This window comes from Neolamprologus brichardi, chromosome 11, assembly GCF_056152115.1.
Source record: "Neolamprologus brichardi isolate AB-2024 chromosome 11, ASM5615211v1, whole genome shotgun sequence".
NCBI classification, from domain to species: Eukaryota; Metazoa; Chordata; class Actinopteri; order Cichliformes; family Cichlidae; genus Neolamprologus; species Neolamprologus brichardi.
Window position 1 is genome coordinate 6,046,871 of NC_142114.1, and position 17,470 is coordinate 6,064,340.

At 40.5% G+C, this 17,470-nt stretch overlaps 1 protein-coding gene across 1 annotated transcript in view; it reads left to right on the plus strand.

Moving 5' to 3' along the window:
- Positions 1-1,482: 1,482 nt before the first annotated feature.
- The window catches only part of adamts16 (ADAM metallopeptidase with thrombospondin type 1 motif, 16), a 49,734-nt gene continuing 33,746 nt past the window's right edge, over positions 1,483-17,470 (plus strand). The window contains exons 1-4 of the mRNA XM_006804396.3: positions 1,483-1,624; positions 1,733-1,823; positions 4,889-5,247; positions 15,520-15,877. Of these exons, the coding sequence (XP_006804459.2) occupies positions 1,538-1,624; positions 1,733-1,823; positions 4,889-5,247; positions 15,520-15,877 (895 nt within the window). The 5' untranslated portion in view covers positions 1,483-1,537. The remainder of the gene's footprint in view (positions 1,625-1,732; positions 1,824-4,888; positions 5,248-15,519; positions 15,878-17,470) is intronic.

Here is a 17,470-nt window from a genome sequence, read left to right on the forward strand (position 1 = left end):
GTTGTTGGTCACTGATTTCTAACTCACTGATTAACGTTCTGACGTTCAGAACAAATTAATCTGTCACACATGACAGCTATCACTAATGCAACATGACACAGGCCATCTGGAAGATTCATCAAACACTTTGCATTCCAGAGGGAAACAAATCCACAAGACCTGGTGTCACAGAGAGCTGAGTTCACTATTGGGTTAGCTTCTGTTCTTCTCTTCCTACCAATTTACCAAAGTAAACTTTCTATCTACTGTGCTCTGCACCTGAACATCAAATCTATATGAGCTTTTAGATGCCAGTGTTTCTGTTACAAAGACCCATGCTATATGTAGTTAAATGCTTCTAAATATAAAGTCATCAAAATATACCACCATCTTTCTGCTTTGTAGAAATTAGAAACCATATGCAAAAACACATTTCATCCTCTGTGGACTCTATAAACCCTCTGGCTTGAAGATCACCTTTAATGACTTTCTGATTCAGATGTTTTTTGACTCGGTGCCAAAAAGATCACTCTGTAAACACCACACATTTATTTCCCCTGCCGTACAGCAGAGATCTCATCTGGTTTTTCTTTTAGGATGATAAAATACTTCGGAATATGAAACAAGTGCTCCCGATGCTTTGGCTCCCACACTCCTGAGCACTTCTATGAATGACTGCAGGGAGTTCAGAAATGTTGGCACGCTGCCTATCAGTGCAGCTGTGGAATATTGGAGAGATGGGAGAATGGCAAGCGGATTAAACGGGGTCAGTGGTTAAATTTCAGACTGTAAACCATCACAAATTACTGATTACCTGCTCCGGGGTGTAATCTCTGAATCGCGTTTGGACCACTAGCTCCACATGACTGGATTCATATATTCGAACATGACCTGATGGGGGACGTAAAGAAAAACCATTTTTTGTGTGTTTGTTAAATATCATAGCGACCATGTAAGCTGAGAAGTAGAACATCTCTCAAAGCAGGTGCCAAATGTGATTGGCTACAGGCTGTAGCCTGCTTAGGGTAAGCCCCCCTACACCAGAAAACACTCACACAGAGTTTTGTGCAGAGCTCCCTCGTCGGGCTCCCAAGAGAAACATATTCGGACTCTGTGCGATTTTTACAGGAGTCTGCCATTGCCAAGATGAGATGCTGCCTATTTAAGACAATCACATGATTTCGTTGGGAGTCAAAAGGATCCGTGGTGGTCACTGGGTAGAGAGAGAGGGGGAGAGAGCGGCAGAGTGAGCGTAGCTATGAGGGAGGGGGAGAGAGAGAGAGAGAGGGGGGGGGGGGGGGGGGGTTGTAGGGCTGTCTGAGTGGAAAGAAAGAAAATGACTTGCCGGGAGAGAGGACTGGAGTTCAAGCAGTTTACCGCGATTGGAACTCCGCATGGAAATGAATGGAGACCAAAGTGGTTAAACTGAAGCCTGCATGCGAATCTCTTTGATGCTTCATTCATCTAAAGCAGAAGTGCTGCCTCCGCTGCTGCTGTTGAACTGTTTTATTTAAGATATCGATACTGCTGGGAGGTGTGTTAAAAGTGATCCACGGACATGAATTTCTTGCGTTTGTCTTGCGCAGCGTGCAGAAACTGGAGACCGTCGTTTTTCCACCTGCTGTGGTTTCTCACCCTGGGCAACGTAAGTCTGCGTGCATGCTGCTCATAAAGTTTTCAGGAACTCAAATAAGCAAGTGCTTTGTGCATAATTACTCAAACAAGTTCATTTGCACTTCTTCTTCTCGCGCAGAGCGTTCTTATGAATGCTGGCGCTGACAGTGCCGAATGTGATCAAGGCGCATCTATTCTGCTACGGTCTCTCAATTTACCTCAAAACACAGGTAGGTTTTAAACAAGAAAAACAGAGGGGGAAGTGTTGATGTTTTTTTGCCACTGTAATGATGTTTTTGTGGGTTGCTGGTCTGTTTTATGCTTTTCAGCTGAATTAAGACAATAAATACTTCTCGCTCGTTCACCCTTAGAGCGGTCAGCAGCATCAAACAGCGCTCACCTGCGTTGTGCGTTACCGCCATTCACCGCTGGGGGGCAACCTGTACCCTGACTCGGAGTCACTAGTTGGTGCATGCTGCAGAGGATCTCAAATTGTGGTCTACAGCAAAATAAGGAATTCTTTCATTCTGTAAAAGTCGTTTGACTTATTTCACGTTACATGAAAGGAATTATTTATTAACGTGTCAAGTCAAAACACGTGTCAAGAACAAGAAGGGGGGTGACAAAACACACACACACACACACACACACACACAATAAAAATGGCTCCCAGAGCAATCTAGCTGGGAGAGTGACCAAACTCTTCCTTGAGGATGCAGTGATGCCTGCTTTGTCAATTATTAGTGCCAGCAGTTAAGAGCGAGGCTTTCATCTGCTCTTGTTTTTGTGGATCTAACCCCATGTGGTGTGATGACTCAGCAACTTCTTTGCAGTTCTCTACCAGATCTTTTGTTGTTGTTGTTGTTACCATGAAAGGGCATAAATATGTCTGCATAAATGAACTCTCTGTGAGCACATGTGCGGATGATCTGAAACAGAAAGGAATGGGAAAGCCCTCGCTTGTGTTTTGAGTTAGTGTCATAGGCGGCGCTTCAACAATTACTTCTCCTTGTTAATGTGTCAACATTCATATGTTAGAACGAGCTCATATGCAGAATTCATATTTTTATTCCTTTATCATCTTTAAGCCAAAGTGCCCACTGGCTGAAGACTTCATCAGTGCTAATGGCACTCAGGAGCCACTAAACCAACAAACCAACAACTGCAGGATCTTGTCTCAGCCTTGTCTGTCTCTCTCTTTCTGTGTGCATGTGTGTGTGTCTGTGCGTGTGTGTGCATGTGTACTCTGTTCTCGCGGACTCTTTGTTTGTATACTGTCAGACATGGGTCACCGCAGCTGTTTTTTGTGTGAGGGTGGGACAAGCAGTTAACTGGAAGCAAGTGTGTGTCTGTGCATTCGGGGGATGTGGACAGAGAGGCAAAGACAGAGAGGACCATTTTCTGGGTTTGCTTAAGAGCTTTGCTTTCCGCATAGAAAATGCTTGAGACTTGGGGCATGTGTTTGCTCTTTGCAGTCCTGTAACTCTGAGATAAATAAGACTGGTGACATGTCAAGGCTTTGCTTCCTGCCTTGGCTGCCTATGCTAAAACTTGTGCAGTCGTAGCAAATCAAGGTGCTTTAAATAAATCACCCGCTGCTGAGGACAGGTCGTGCTGTGTGTAGATACACTGAATGACCAAGATGCACCAAAAAGCAGGCATTGGCACAGGCAGTGATGACACACAGTCTGCCACCCTGCATGTTTTCCCACTGCCAGAACCTGTCTGTCTCAGTGCTATATATACTCATTGTTAGGTCTTGCTAAAGCAGGTCAGCCTGTACGGTGACTGGGACTGGCCCTTATTGACTGTCCAATGTTGCTGTTATTTCTGTGCACTTTAACCTGAAAAAAGTGACACCGTATCACTTTTGCATGGCTAAACACATTTACAGTGGCCATTCCAGTACTGTGCCAAAATCAGCCATGATGCTATTATGTCTGTTTGCTTCCAGATTACTTGTAAAGCATCAACTGTAAAAATGTTTTAAAAAGCTGTGTGACTTAAAACACGACAGCATCAAGTGTCCCTTTTAACTAAGTTCCCAGGACAGTAACAAAAGTTATGGTAAAAATGAAAATAAATAAATAATTTAAAAAAAAAGAATGAGAGCAATCATGCACATTTAACGCAGAGCAGTGCATTGGTTAGTGCAGTCACTTCACAGAAAACAAGTCCTCTGTTTGAATCCAGTGTGTGTGGAGTTTGCATGTTCTCCTGTCTGTGTCTGCGTAGGTTCCCGTAAGTTCAACTTCCTGCCACAATCCAAAAGTATGCATGTGGTTAATCTTAATTGTCCTTTCTTAACTGGTTATATCTGTGAATATCCATGTGAATGGTTGTCTGTCTCTGTGTGTCAGCTCTGTGACAGAGTGGTGACCTGTCCAGGATGTACCCTGTATGGATGGATGGATGGATGGCTGGCTGGCCATCATGCACCTTTTCTATATATATTTCAAGTATATGCAAGAGTGAATATGTTCATTTCTTATAAAAGATGTCCCTTAGTCTGTTCTGCCATTCTTACTCCTCAGATGACCTTAAGCAATATTCACTGTCACATGATTTGTCCTCAAAATGAAACTTGGACCAAGGCAAGGAGTCAGTATAAAGTCAGCTACTTTTGATTTGACCTTTTGAGGAAAGCCCGTTAATTCCTATGATCACAGCATGATTAGACTTTTAACTGGACTACAACACGAGGGCTATGACATTCAACCATCTCCCTTTATGACTTGCTGTTATCCAGTTTGAGCTATATAAAAGAAATAGAGTAAAGTACTTGGTCAAACATGATTCACTCTCTACTAAAAGGCCTGGAATTGTCTAGAAAGCTTCCTTTTCTCGTAATCCTCTTTTGACCCCGTCAGCAAAAGTAAATGAGGCAGGCAGAGGGGAGCTAACAAAGAAAAGCAAAAAGCTGTAGTTTTAGACCGTGTTATAACCAAGGCAGCAGCTGACACAATGTGAAGCAATTCACAATTAATTATGTTGACACAACAAATTAGTATAGATTTACCATGAGGCTAAACGTTTATTTTTTTTATCTGTAAAAATATAGTCTTCTCTCATCACAGTTTAAAACCTCTCAGCAGGCTTTCAGTTGCATAGTTTCAAGTTAAGAAATGTCTTTATATTTAATATGTCCACATTAAAAGACTAGACTTAGTTGCTTTTTGTGGCTGCCTTTTTTGTGGGTGTTGTGATTGCAATTTTCACTCAGTGTTTCATTTGTCTTTTCACATTTCCTGTCCTTTTCCTTGCCTCTTCTTCCTTCAACATCCTTTATCTCCAGAATATGAGATTGTATCTCCATATGAGGTCGACCACCAAGGCGTTTACGTCTCTCATGAAATTGCCCACCACCAGCGCAAAAGGCGGCGCAGATCCCTCGCTTCAGACGCGGACTCATCTGCCGCTGAAAGCATCAGCGAAACAGTCCACTTCCGACTCCGAGGCTTGGGGCAGGACTTCCACATGGAGCTGAGGGACGCCTCGGAAAGCCTGATTGCACCTGGCTTCACCATCCAGGTCCTGGGAAAGAATGGCACCAAGAGCCTGAGGGCCTACCATCAGGATGACCTCTGCTTTTACCAAGGGTCACTGAGGTCAAGGGTCAACTCCTCTGTGGCACTATCCACATGCATGGGGATGGTGAGTCAAAAGAAAGATGGGCTGCAGGATGCGTTCTGAAGATAAGAAAGGAAAGTCAGTAAATAATTCAGATAAAGGGTGTGTGTGCATCTGTATCCGTCAAAAATACTTTACGGTAAATTCATCATAAGTGCATCTCAGGGACATTTTTATATTGCTTAAGTTTTGGCAGCATGTAGGTTTAGCAGTGAGTTCTCTAATTGCACTCAATGACCGAGAAAACAAAACGAGCTTGGGAGCCAAAGAAATTTGGCTCGTCCTGGGACCGCTGATACTATAAACACTGAGTGTCAGAGTTCTTGTCATGGCAAAACCGGGGAGCAAGAAAGAGAGAGGTTATTGAACTTTTTTGGATTTCAACACAAAGTTTGGAATATAGTAACTTAACACCCCGAGACAAAAGACAGACAGTAAATTCAATTCAATTGCAATTCTTTCATTGTGAGACGCTGTACTTTTTGATGAAACATTATGACTCTCGACAGTATGCTTCTATGGCTGTCTTTCACACAGTTCTTGAGTCAGTCCATTGTCTGTCTGGTGTGCAGAGAAAATTGACTTAAATTGACTTAAAAACCCACCGAATAAGTTGGCAAAACATACACAGGAGGTTCTCGTTCCAGCGTGTCATGCATTATTAGTTGTAAGTCGGCTAATGAATAACTAATGTATGGAAAAGCTAAGCTTCATGTTCACATCATGTTTGCTACAAGCCAGGAAAATTCTAAAAATACACATGAGCCAAATATGCCATGACAATGTTTTGATGGTACTTTATCTTTACATTTAGCACATGGCCATCACATGGCGTTTACTACACGGATATAAAAATATTTTTAATATTCCTTCAACAACGAGAAGCACCTTTGCATCATCTTGAAGGCCGCAACGTTTGCAGCTGTCACTGCTTAAAGAGGATTGAAATGGGTGCAAATCCAATCCAGGTGAAATTAAACTCTGAGCACTCTAAAAGCTACACAGACAGTAAGCGGATATCCACATGCAAACTTGAGCAGATTTATTGGTGTTTAAATGATCAGCTGTATTTGTGTGTTTGGTCAGAGTGAAGCGTGGGAAAGAATTACTAACTCGGTATCTGCTCTAGCAGTGTTTGGAAGTAATTTTATTTTTCTTTCTACTCGTTAATGTCTAATAAGTCCATCTTTTTTTTAGGCATAAAAGTCATTATTATGCAGTTTGGGCTAAAAATGCTGACTGAATCAATCTGAATTAAATCCTCTGGACTAGTTTACGTTCTGTTTAGATTTACTGGCTAAATTCCAGTTGTCGCCCTGGTGGTCCTCCTGTGCTGCATGAACATAAAGAAGAAATTACTGTAATAAGCTCAAGTGAGGTAGTGCCACGCTAAGACCCCAAGTGTTATATTAACCCTCTTAGCAGTCTGGACTAGAGAACAAAGGACTTAATTAATACAAAAACTTACCTACACACTTATTCGTTTTGAAGTCAGCATGTTCTTTACGCTGGCTGCCAGTAGAGTTTAAAATGACCGTACGTACACACACAGAGCACTAAATCACCAGGCTCGAGATTATTTCTTACAAAATACTCTGCTGCTTGCAGTCTTCGTTCGCAGGCTCAGCATTTGTTAGTTGTTTCACACATTTGACTGAAGACTAGTGGAGACAGAGCCTTTCAGCCTGTGGCACTTGTGGCACAAGGCATCGGAACGGTCTACCACTACAGCTATGTTTAGTTGACTCAAACCTTTTTTGTTCAAACAGACTTTCTGTTGAGAATTTTATTGATTTGTTTGGTCTTATTGTTTCTTTTTATTTACTATTATGCCACTTAATTTCATTATACATTCTACTCTTTTTCTGTTGTACAGCTGAAGCTTGGTAAAAAGAAGAGAAGTTCTTAAGTGTTCCTCATTTTGTTCTTCATCATCAGTGGAATGCTTCATTTGTCAGTTGACATCCATTAGTGAATGCATTCAGGCCAGTGGGATATAAGCTTTCATCTGAAAAAAGAAATATTGTTTGAACTTGTTTCTTTTTACAGTTTTACCAAAAGCAAATTCCCCTAAAAACCAGTTTGACCACATTTCACTTAAGCATGGCTTTTAGTGTTTTTAATTAGGCTAAAATAAATTCCATTTTGGTTTGCTGTTTATATTTCATTGTAGGGGACCATTGCTGTGTCTGAGAATTGCCCTCTAAAACTACAGGCAGAGAATGGCACATCTCCACGGATGCTTCTCTTCTTCTGTGTGTGTGTCTACATTTCAGAGCAGATCCCAATAAAAGATCCAGCCAAAAGGTCCAGGGTTGCAGAGACTGTAAATGTTGTTCTCACGGCTGAGGCGGGCTAGCACAGACTGGGTCAGGGCATCATTGGGAATTTGGCTTTTTCTGATGTGAAGTTGGAAAGTGCAAAGCAATATCAGCAGGCAAAGGTATTTAGATTCTAGGGAAAAGATCAAGCTGGTTACTGATTTTCAAAATAAGGGAAGAATGCATTTTATTAAGCGCTAAACTGCATATAAGAATTTTTCAGCATACGTTTTAATATTTAACTTCATCACTGTCACACAGTCAGTGTTGATACATAAGATGAGTTTTTGCACTAAAGACCTACATACCTATAGGGTTAAACTGGCTGTGCATAGTGCCAGTCTTCTAGGGACTTAAGCCATTTACATTGTTACGTTGTGGTGTCAACGTATATGATACCTCAACAGATTTTAATATGAAGATGTTTAGATTGATTTAACGTTAATATATGCTTTGGTTAAGGTTCAAAATTCTTGGACAAGTGTTTAAGTCCAGCCAGTTAATGTAGGTGTGTGTGCGTGCTGCAGATGTTGCATACAACTGGTCAAAACGTCATAACAGAGTTCACTGGACTACTTGAAAGCATATGGGAGACCTTGTACTTTGGCCAGTTTGCTTTAGCAAGGAACAGGTAAATATTGACCGGAGCAGCACTGCACCTGGACTCCAAATGTGCAGTGATACAACTTAGATTAGACTCTTTCATCACATTTGTTTGCGCTGTCATTCTTTTAAAAATAAAAAATAAAAAAAAATGAACACCATCCATCTGTGTTTAGAGTAAGCTGCAGGGTTAGGGTTTCTCACACTGGCTGATCGACGCCAACAGAAGGATAATGAAAGATCAGAGTGAAAAGGAGTGACATTGACGAAGAATATAAGGGTCGTTGCTCCCTCCCTGGAAGTTTGAAGTGCTAAAATTCTTCTTGCAGGGAGTGTAACATTGTTAAAACCTATTTATAATTTGCCTTTTCAACTCTCATCTTCTGGCAGCCCATGCAGTTGATGACAGGAGGGTGATCAGCCGTAAAAATCTCTGACTTACAAGCAATGAATTGATGGAATAAAAGTTTCAGGCCAATCCCACTGATCACCTGCCAAAGGGTTTCATACACCAGCACACACACATGGAACAGCCCATCATAAAACAGTTCCTTCTCTGTGTCGACTTTATGCTGCAGCATGATATGCTTTAGTCCTGCTTTTATGGGTATGAGGCTATTGAGGATAGATATGCAGAAATTGTTCCAATCTGGTAACTTTTTTTTCGTCCCTATGCCTACATATGGCATCTTGTGCAATTTTTGGTCCAAACAAAGGGGAAAAAAGATGTTATTCCTGAGATCTTGAAACAGAAGACAACTGGAGTTCTTTAGGTTTATGATGACATTTCACTTCTTATCCAAGGCTTCACAGGGATTTCATCCTTAACCCACAGGTGATGGTAATGACCCATGCCTTATTTCACACCTTGAGATGACTCACATGATCAATAGTAGGTCAGTGACCTCAAGACCACTTCCAAAGGGGACAACCCCTTACTAGGAGTAAATAGCCGTTTTAGTTCTGTAAAAGCATCCTGGATAAGAGGTGAAACATCTTCATACACCTAAAGAACTCCAGTTGCCTTCTTTTTCAAGCTTTGTTGTTTTTTCAGTGACTACCGTGACCAGGATGACTAAAAACCTACTCAGACACAAGATGTTTAGCATGCTAGCATGCCGAACTAATATGTTGAACATCGTTATTGTCATCCAGCCTACCTAACAGCAGCTAGTTGACACTGTGAACTCACCAGCATGGTGGCAAAACGTAAAAGAATGTTGTACCTGTAAGCCTCACAGAGCTGCAAGCATGAATCTTATCTGTAAATATGTTGACTTTGAGACTTGGCTGTCTGCAAACCCCATGCTGGAACCTGCTAGCTTAAATTATTGACTTATTATGACTCAATTTCTCAAATATTTTTCTGTATACAGCATAGCAGCAGCACTGTACTACCAAAGTAACGACTTGGTCTTATTGTGCCTTTTTTGTATGCTATTTAATGTCCTGCTAATTTGCATCCATGAACATTACATAAAGGTATGCATAATAACCTTTTTTTCAACTAGTAACTACTAAGAAGCAACTGCTTACTCTCTATACAGTATGTCCTTTTTTCACATCTGTACTTTAGCCCCGTGCTTCACCTACATCTGTATCAGTTTGGCTAATTTTACTCAGACTTGTAAAGCACACCTTCCTTTTGTATCAAAGGGAAATTCTTAATGTCCTGCCACTACAAATCACTTGGAAGGTATGTGTTTTCCACTTGTAAAAGGATGGGTGTGTTTCTTGCCTTGGGGCATGCAGTCATGGTAATAATAGAATGCTGCACATTTCTTCCACCTCTGGGATTTCCAAGCGAATATGAGGGATGGGTCTACTGATGTTAGTGAAGCTTTGAAAAGCACATAGTGTGGTCTTGGCAGGTTGCTATCACCATTTCTCAGTAGATACTGTGCACCCAATGATGTGAGAACAGTTTTATCAAGGCTTCATCATTCATGGTTTCCTCCACCATACCACGGAGATTAAGTAATGAGGACCACCAGTTTGTGTAATCCGTGCTGGATATTTTGGATACAGTGGGAATCTCTAATTCGTAAAGAAATGCCCATTAAACTAAAATATGACCCGAGAGAGCAATTCACAGTTGTTCAGTTAACTCTGTCAACACAAAGCTCACGATCTGAATCCTTGCCTTCGGCTGCTGGAAGTGCAGCCATCGTGGAATCAGTGTGGATGACAAATAAAGCATTGCAGCATCATCTCTTGAAGCACTTTGTTCTGTCAAAAGACGGATTGTTTGGAAATGTGAAGCCTTGTGTTTGAGATGCCAAAGTTGCCACGTATTTTTGTTGAGGACAGCGAGGAGGGGTAGAGATAAATAACGACAGAAACATATACAGCCTACAGTCAGGTGCATCTTGTAATGCACTGAGCGCTTCCCCGCCTCATTTCCGTTTTCCTTCTGTTTCTTGCCCGCCTACTCCCCCCCCCCCCCCCCCCCCCCCCCCGTTCTTGTTGCTGCTTGTCTGGATGAGTCTGACACAGAGTCCAGCTGTCTGCGCCCTCCCAAGTAGTATTTCAGCATTTTATGACTGCTATTTGCACTTCATACTGCGTACTGTGTAATCCGATGACTTTGGCTATTTAGGAAAGGGACCAGCGTGACCTAATCTCTTAACATAGCAGCCTGCACACACACGCTCACGTACGTATGAAATGAAAGAAAGTGCATGTATGTTGTTTGTGCTCAACTCAAAAACTACATAAAAAAGATAATCTGTTTTTGTCTGTTGGCTGTTAGCTGAGTAACGACATCCTTTAGCTTTGTTTAAATTCATTGCACACACAGTACAACGCCTCTGCGTGTCTAGTTTTCTGTCACTGAAACTTGATGTATTCAGTAATATAACACTTAAAATGAAATCAGCATATTTTAGAAGAGCTCACACCCAACAGTTAAATACTGTGGCATCAACATCTGGATTGGATATCTGAAGCACAGGACAAATTACATTGACAGCATTTGTAAAACAATGAGATGCATTGATCTATCCTTCCAGAGAAACAGTCCTTTCAGTCTATGTGACAAAATGCAGATGAGAGGAAACAGGATAATATGTGGAGGAGTGACTCATGGTCCTTTTTATGATGGCGCTCCAGACACAAGCATATTAGCTGCTCATCCCTAACTTGGCTTTGCGATGCTTTTGAAAGAGCTTTTCATGCGCTCATTTAAAATATTAAAGCGACACTGATGATTTTACCCGGGGAAAAAAAGTGAAGTTGCATAGACAAAATATTGAAATGCCATGACATGGCAGCAAGCTACCATGGTCAGCTCCAAAAATCACTTTGTATATGTGTAGACAGATATCTGGGAACCGCTGTGTTACAGCAATGCTGAAAAGACAAACCAGCCAGTATACACAAACTGTAAGATGCATTAGTAAAAGAGTAAAAAAGTGAACACTGTCACTTTGAAATGTGGCCATAGCTATCTTGTTGTTCATGCTTGCTGACATGTCTCCAGTGGAAAGCCTTTGGCTTCTGTTGAAATGGCGAACCACTTGCTCTTGAACTGTTTGTTCCATGTATTGTATTGTAAATGCTGTTACAGCGAAGTATCATATGGAAATGTAAACAAAAGTGGAAATTAAAGGTTTTTTTCTAACCACATGACTTATAAAGTTGGCAGCATACAGCTGCAAATAAGTCAAATTTAAATAGTGCAGCTATCTTCTCTGTAGATACAGTTCTTTTTGAGACTGAATGTCTGCCAGATTTCCCTGCGCTGTCTAAACTACTGCTATTAGCTATCAAAAGATGTCTGTTTCTATAACAACCGCAAGCTAAACAGTCAGTACACATGCCGCAGGTTTAAATCCTATGGTTGATGTTCTCTCACTCAATGGGTTTCCTTTCTTGACTGTCTTGTTCATTGCAATGGATTGACTAAAAATAACCACATACAACAACAACAACAAAAAAATGATGAAAAGGGATTTTTTTTAAATGTTCGTGGCAGTCTTTCCCCTGTAGAGCTGCTTTACCATATCACCACACTAATGCCCCAGTGTTCAATCCCTGAACCACCCACACAGAAAAAATAAATACTTAGCATGTGAAGTTCTGATGGTTGGCGGCAGCACAGTTCAGGTCAGAGGCCTCATCGTGACTTGGAACCAATTGTTGACAATTGTCTGTGATTACACAGCGCCGGGGCGGGTGCCATGTGGAATCACGCACCGGTTGTCACATGTGATATAAGCAACAATCCTGGCTGGGGTATTTCTTGACCGTTGGCGGGCCAGCAATGGTGGAAGGTGGTAACGTTTTAGTAAGCCTCTTTCTCACTTCTTTCTTTCCCTCAATAACTAATCACGCACCCTCATCTTTCTGCCATGGAATGTTTTGCTGATGTTAATGCCAGAGAAGGTTTGCAACTTTGCAGTTACTGAGTCACCAGAGCGTTGGCGGCTGTTACGCATTTTCTGCTTCAGCATTCGACAACTTTACGTGGTCTGGCTCTTTGCGGCTGTTGCTGTGGTTCCTAAACGCTTCCACTTTGCAAAAATACCACTTAAAGTTGATTGTGGAATATCTAGAAAGGAAGAAGTTTTACAGACTGACTTTTTGCTTCCTATTATAGTACCATGCTCGAATTCAATGAGCTCTTTAAAACGAGCCACAATTTTTTTGCAAAAGCAGATTGCATGGTTAAGTGCTTGACTTTTACACTTGTGGCAATGGGACTGAAAACAGCTGAATTCAAAGACTAAGCAGTCTAGGCCTACATTTTTGTCCATATAGTGTTGCTGTTTGTGGGTAGCTTTCATCTGTGAAACACCAGTTACTGTATAGTGGGAAATGATCATTATCTGAATATGGGACATCTGTAAATAACAACTGCTCTCCTCTGGCTTGAGCATACAACTTGACAGTAGGATTTGAAAAGTACCCCAGCAGCCTGCCCCTCTACCCCATTTTACCATTAATGTCACACTCTAGGAATCATGTGGTCAGTTGGATATATAATTCTTTCATTTACCTGTGTAATATTCATAATGTGATAATATTGCAAGGAATAAGCCATTCTGACAGCTGTAGAACCAATCATGCTAATTACTTCATAAATGCTGACAATAACTTTTTTTACTACAGTATGTGATGAAAGCTGTAAACTGCATGGTCATTGTGGTCATAGCTGACACATCTGTATCGACCTCATAGTTTTCACATGCAAAGCTCAATGCGGTACTTTCCATAGACTCTGCTTCGCTAGTTCTCTGACCTGTATGAAGGGTAAACGGCCCAGGTTGATGAGTGATGATGAAAAAATTGGTTCTGAAGACCTTGTCAGCATGAAAGACATCACTGTTTGAAATTTGCTCCTGCGAGTCTAACTTATTGCTACCAGAGATTCCCCTACTTAGAGATATGGAAACATCTGCAGACATCCACACATGCAGACTTTCGAGTTCCACATTTATGAGCCCTAATTTTCCAGCTGTCTCTCCCACTGTTTTGTCTCACACACAAACTTCCACTTTGTACTGTGTAAGGACTGACATATGCACATACACACACAAAGACACATTAATACACACTCACTACCTCACCACTGCAACTGTGTCACTGTGTCTCTGTTAGCCAGAATCTGACTGTAGGGATGAAGGGCCTCATACTCCACTCACAGTGAAACAAAAAGGAAAAAAAAGCAGTGGCGACTGTAGTCATTTAAACATATTTTAGGGAAATCGTTGTAACTGCCAAGTGCAGTTAAAGTACAAACACTACGTGCCAACTGACTGTCATCACAAATGTGGTGCATGTTTAGAGAGACTGAGAGCGAAAAAGAGAGCAAGAGAAACCATCTCCAACTGTCTGAATCTGTTGTGTTGATAGAAGTTTATTGAAAAGCTGAATATGAACGCTGAAATGTCTCTTTGACACAGACAGGGATAGAGGGAAACATAAAGCGAGAATAAGGTCAGCTTAAAAAAATATTGTGAATAATTGTCACTGTAAAACGTAGAGATTCAAAAAGGCTTTTGACTCAATTTATCCACTGAGATTAATAACAACATGCCACTGCTACAATTCAGACTGACCCAGTTAGAACATTTATAAATGAAAATTGCTGTGTCCATAAAATATGTGCAGATATATTGACAGTCATGTGAAAAATAAGCATTTCACAAGATTCTATGCAATTCTTGAAGAACTAAGTACACCCCATTATTAAGTAGCTTGCATAATGACCTTTGGCAGCGGTAACCTGAAGTAATTCTTTAAGATGCTTGTGGAGGAAATTTGGCCCTCTTCTTTACAACTTTATGGGCATTCATTTATGCACATCTTTCTTAAGATCCTGGACCTTTAAGAAAGGATTTAAACCTTGTTGGGGTCTGGACTTTAACTGTACCACTGCAACACCTTGATTCTTTTCTTTTTTTTAACCACTCTGTTGCAGATTTCCTGCTATGCTTGGGATCTTTACCCTGTTGCATCACCCATTTTGACCTGACCTCCAGGTCAGGAAAGTGCCAGCAATTCAGATTAATTAATTTAATTAGTAGCCCCTAACAGCTGGTACTGTACTTACTTTGTACCCACACTTTCTTTCAAAACTTTCTTTTTCAAGTGGCCATATTAATTGGCCTTTTACAAAAGCAACCTGTAACTTAATGTCTAAGTTATGCTGTGGCACCAAAAAAGAACATATTGATCTTCATATTTAGTAAAAGGAAATTGTTGCTGCTGAGGATGTTCATGTCGCCCATTCTCGTATTACATGTTGTATTAAAGATGTCACAGGATAAAAAGAGCTGGAAATGGGCTCTTAAGAGCTTTTCTTACATACATGCTGTTTATAGCAGATGCCACCAGCCCATTGGGTTTAAAATCATTCTGTCTGACCAAGTTTGGTTTAGATTTAGGTGAGATAACGGTTGACCCTGAACAGTAAAACAGATGTTAAACATGATGAAACGTGGCCAGTGATTGACCTAAAGAGGTTTAAGGGAGGCGGGTTCAGAGCGACTAAGGGTCAAACCTTGACTAATTGCTAATAGAGGCAGACTGGGCAGCTAAATGAAAAGCTGGCGAAAGTAATTATCGTAACGTTATTATTAAAATATATGACTGCAGCCCTTTGGGCCTTTTTCAGTGGAAAGGAATGTGTGAACTTTTGAGGTTTTAGCAAACAATATTTCATTATTGGGTCACTTTTAAATATTTTTTCACAAAAAAGTTGGGAAGAGACCCTGTTTTTTTCAAGATTGTTTGGTCTGAGAATGATTTTTTTTGAGGGTTTTCCACGTGGCTTGAGTGTAGACAACATGGGTGAAACAGTAGATTAGTGCAGCCTAGGCAACAGGTTGTGCTGTAAAGCTAATCAAACTCTCTGTTTTGCCTCTAGTCAGGTTTGATCCAAACACAGGATGCAGAATATTTCTTGAGACCCGTGTCACACGGCTTGGCGCAGATGGAGAACTTCACAGCGCCCTTCAGTCATCAGCCACACATCCTCTATAAGAGAGAAAGGGACTCCCAAACACAGCGGCAACATGTGCTTCAAAAGAGATCCGCTGACAACACAGTGTTTGAACGTCAATACAAGGGACTGCAAAAACAGCATGACAACAATAACAACAACACTCAAGCTGACCTGATAAAACATCATGGAAGTGGCCAACAGCACAATGACCATCGCCATGACAGCGACTACAGACATGGGGAGAAGCAGAAGCAACACTTCTGTGGGAGAAGGAAGAAATGTATGTAAGGGCAATTTCTCCTTCTAATGCTAATGTAACATTGTAGTATTCCTCTTAAGATTTACATGCATTATTGAGTCCTGCAACTTCCTATTTGCTTGTTATAATACTTTTAAACCTCTGATAATTCGGTTTACATAGTGTTTATTAAAATCAATTTCACCTTAACCCTGAAACTTGTAAAAGAAATTGCAAGCACTGCTAACCTAACAATGTCTCTTGACTATAGGGGTCATAGATCATTATGTGTCAACTAGCCAAATCTTACTGGTATTTGGCGGTCAAACAGAAAGTAACAGCACCACTAAACTTTCATTTTTATTTCATCTTAAGTGCTTAATCTGGCAGGCTAGGTAAAGTTTTTAACAACGAGGTGGCTCTTATTGCCAACTAAAGTCAGCCTCATAAATCCTCTTCTTCGTGGATGGCTGGGCGCTGCTAGATTGTAAGAGATAGAGTAACAGCTGTACCAAACAAACTATTGAAGGGGTTTTTTGTTTAGTTCGGGTTATTTTTAACTCTCTGTTGTTGCTTTGTCTTAGTTTTTTTGGCAAGAAGAAGAATTTGGACTGGAAATATCAAGAATTTGAATTGGTAATTCAAGATTCTGCTTTTAAAGCAATTACCAAGATTGGTAATTACTTTAAAAGCAGTATTAAATAACGAAGAATGCAAAGAACATTAAGATGAGTAAAATGGGAAAAAAATACTATACAAAACTTTTCTGGATTGGTGACATCCTAAGTCTTTAAGAACCAAACAATGATATTTTATTTTGAGGTCAGCCTTACTCACATATTCTCCGATTTAGGGTGGATTTGATATTGGATCACTTTTTACTTTAAATTTAATTATTAAAAAAAGCCATGAAGTCATTTTTGCCCTTTTCAGTTTTTCACATAAGAACACTTGACTCTTACTAAATAACCTTCTTACCCTTCGATAATATTACATGTGTTTACATTTGTGGTTTACTCTGTTTATAGCAGGGTGGCTGGTGGAAGCATCAAATTGCTATTTAATGATGGTAATATCATCATATTTGTGCAGCAAACATTCACAAATACTTGTGAAATTTGGACAGCAGCAGCAGCTGTGTCTCATTTTAAGTTGTAACACAAGATTAAAGGCAACACATTCTGTGTTGACTTGGGTTTCACATATTGTTAAGACATTAGCCCCTTTTTATGTAAAGGAGACAATCAGCAGTGTGTTGTCACTTACACAACATGGGGATTGTAAATGTTGTAAAGCAGATTGTCTTAGACTGAAAATCTTTAAACACAATAACACTCATTCATGATTAGCTGATTCCTCGAACAATCATCATTTTCATGTATTTATTTAGACATTTGTGGTTGATTTTATGAGTAAAGGTTAATTCTTATAACTTCTGTTTACTTTGCACTATGACAAATGTTTGCTCTCAAGAAATTACCACAAGATCCGTTAACATTGCTTGCATCACGGGAGTCTTTCAAACGAGAGCAGCTGTATGTCCCTATGAAAACACAATGATGTTTGCATTTTTATAAGATGATATCACCGAACACCTGCGATGTGTGTTCGTCAAAGGGCACTTTGGTCATTCAC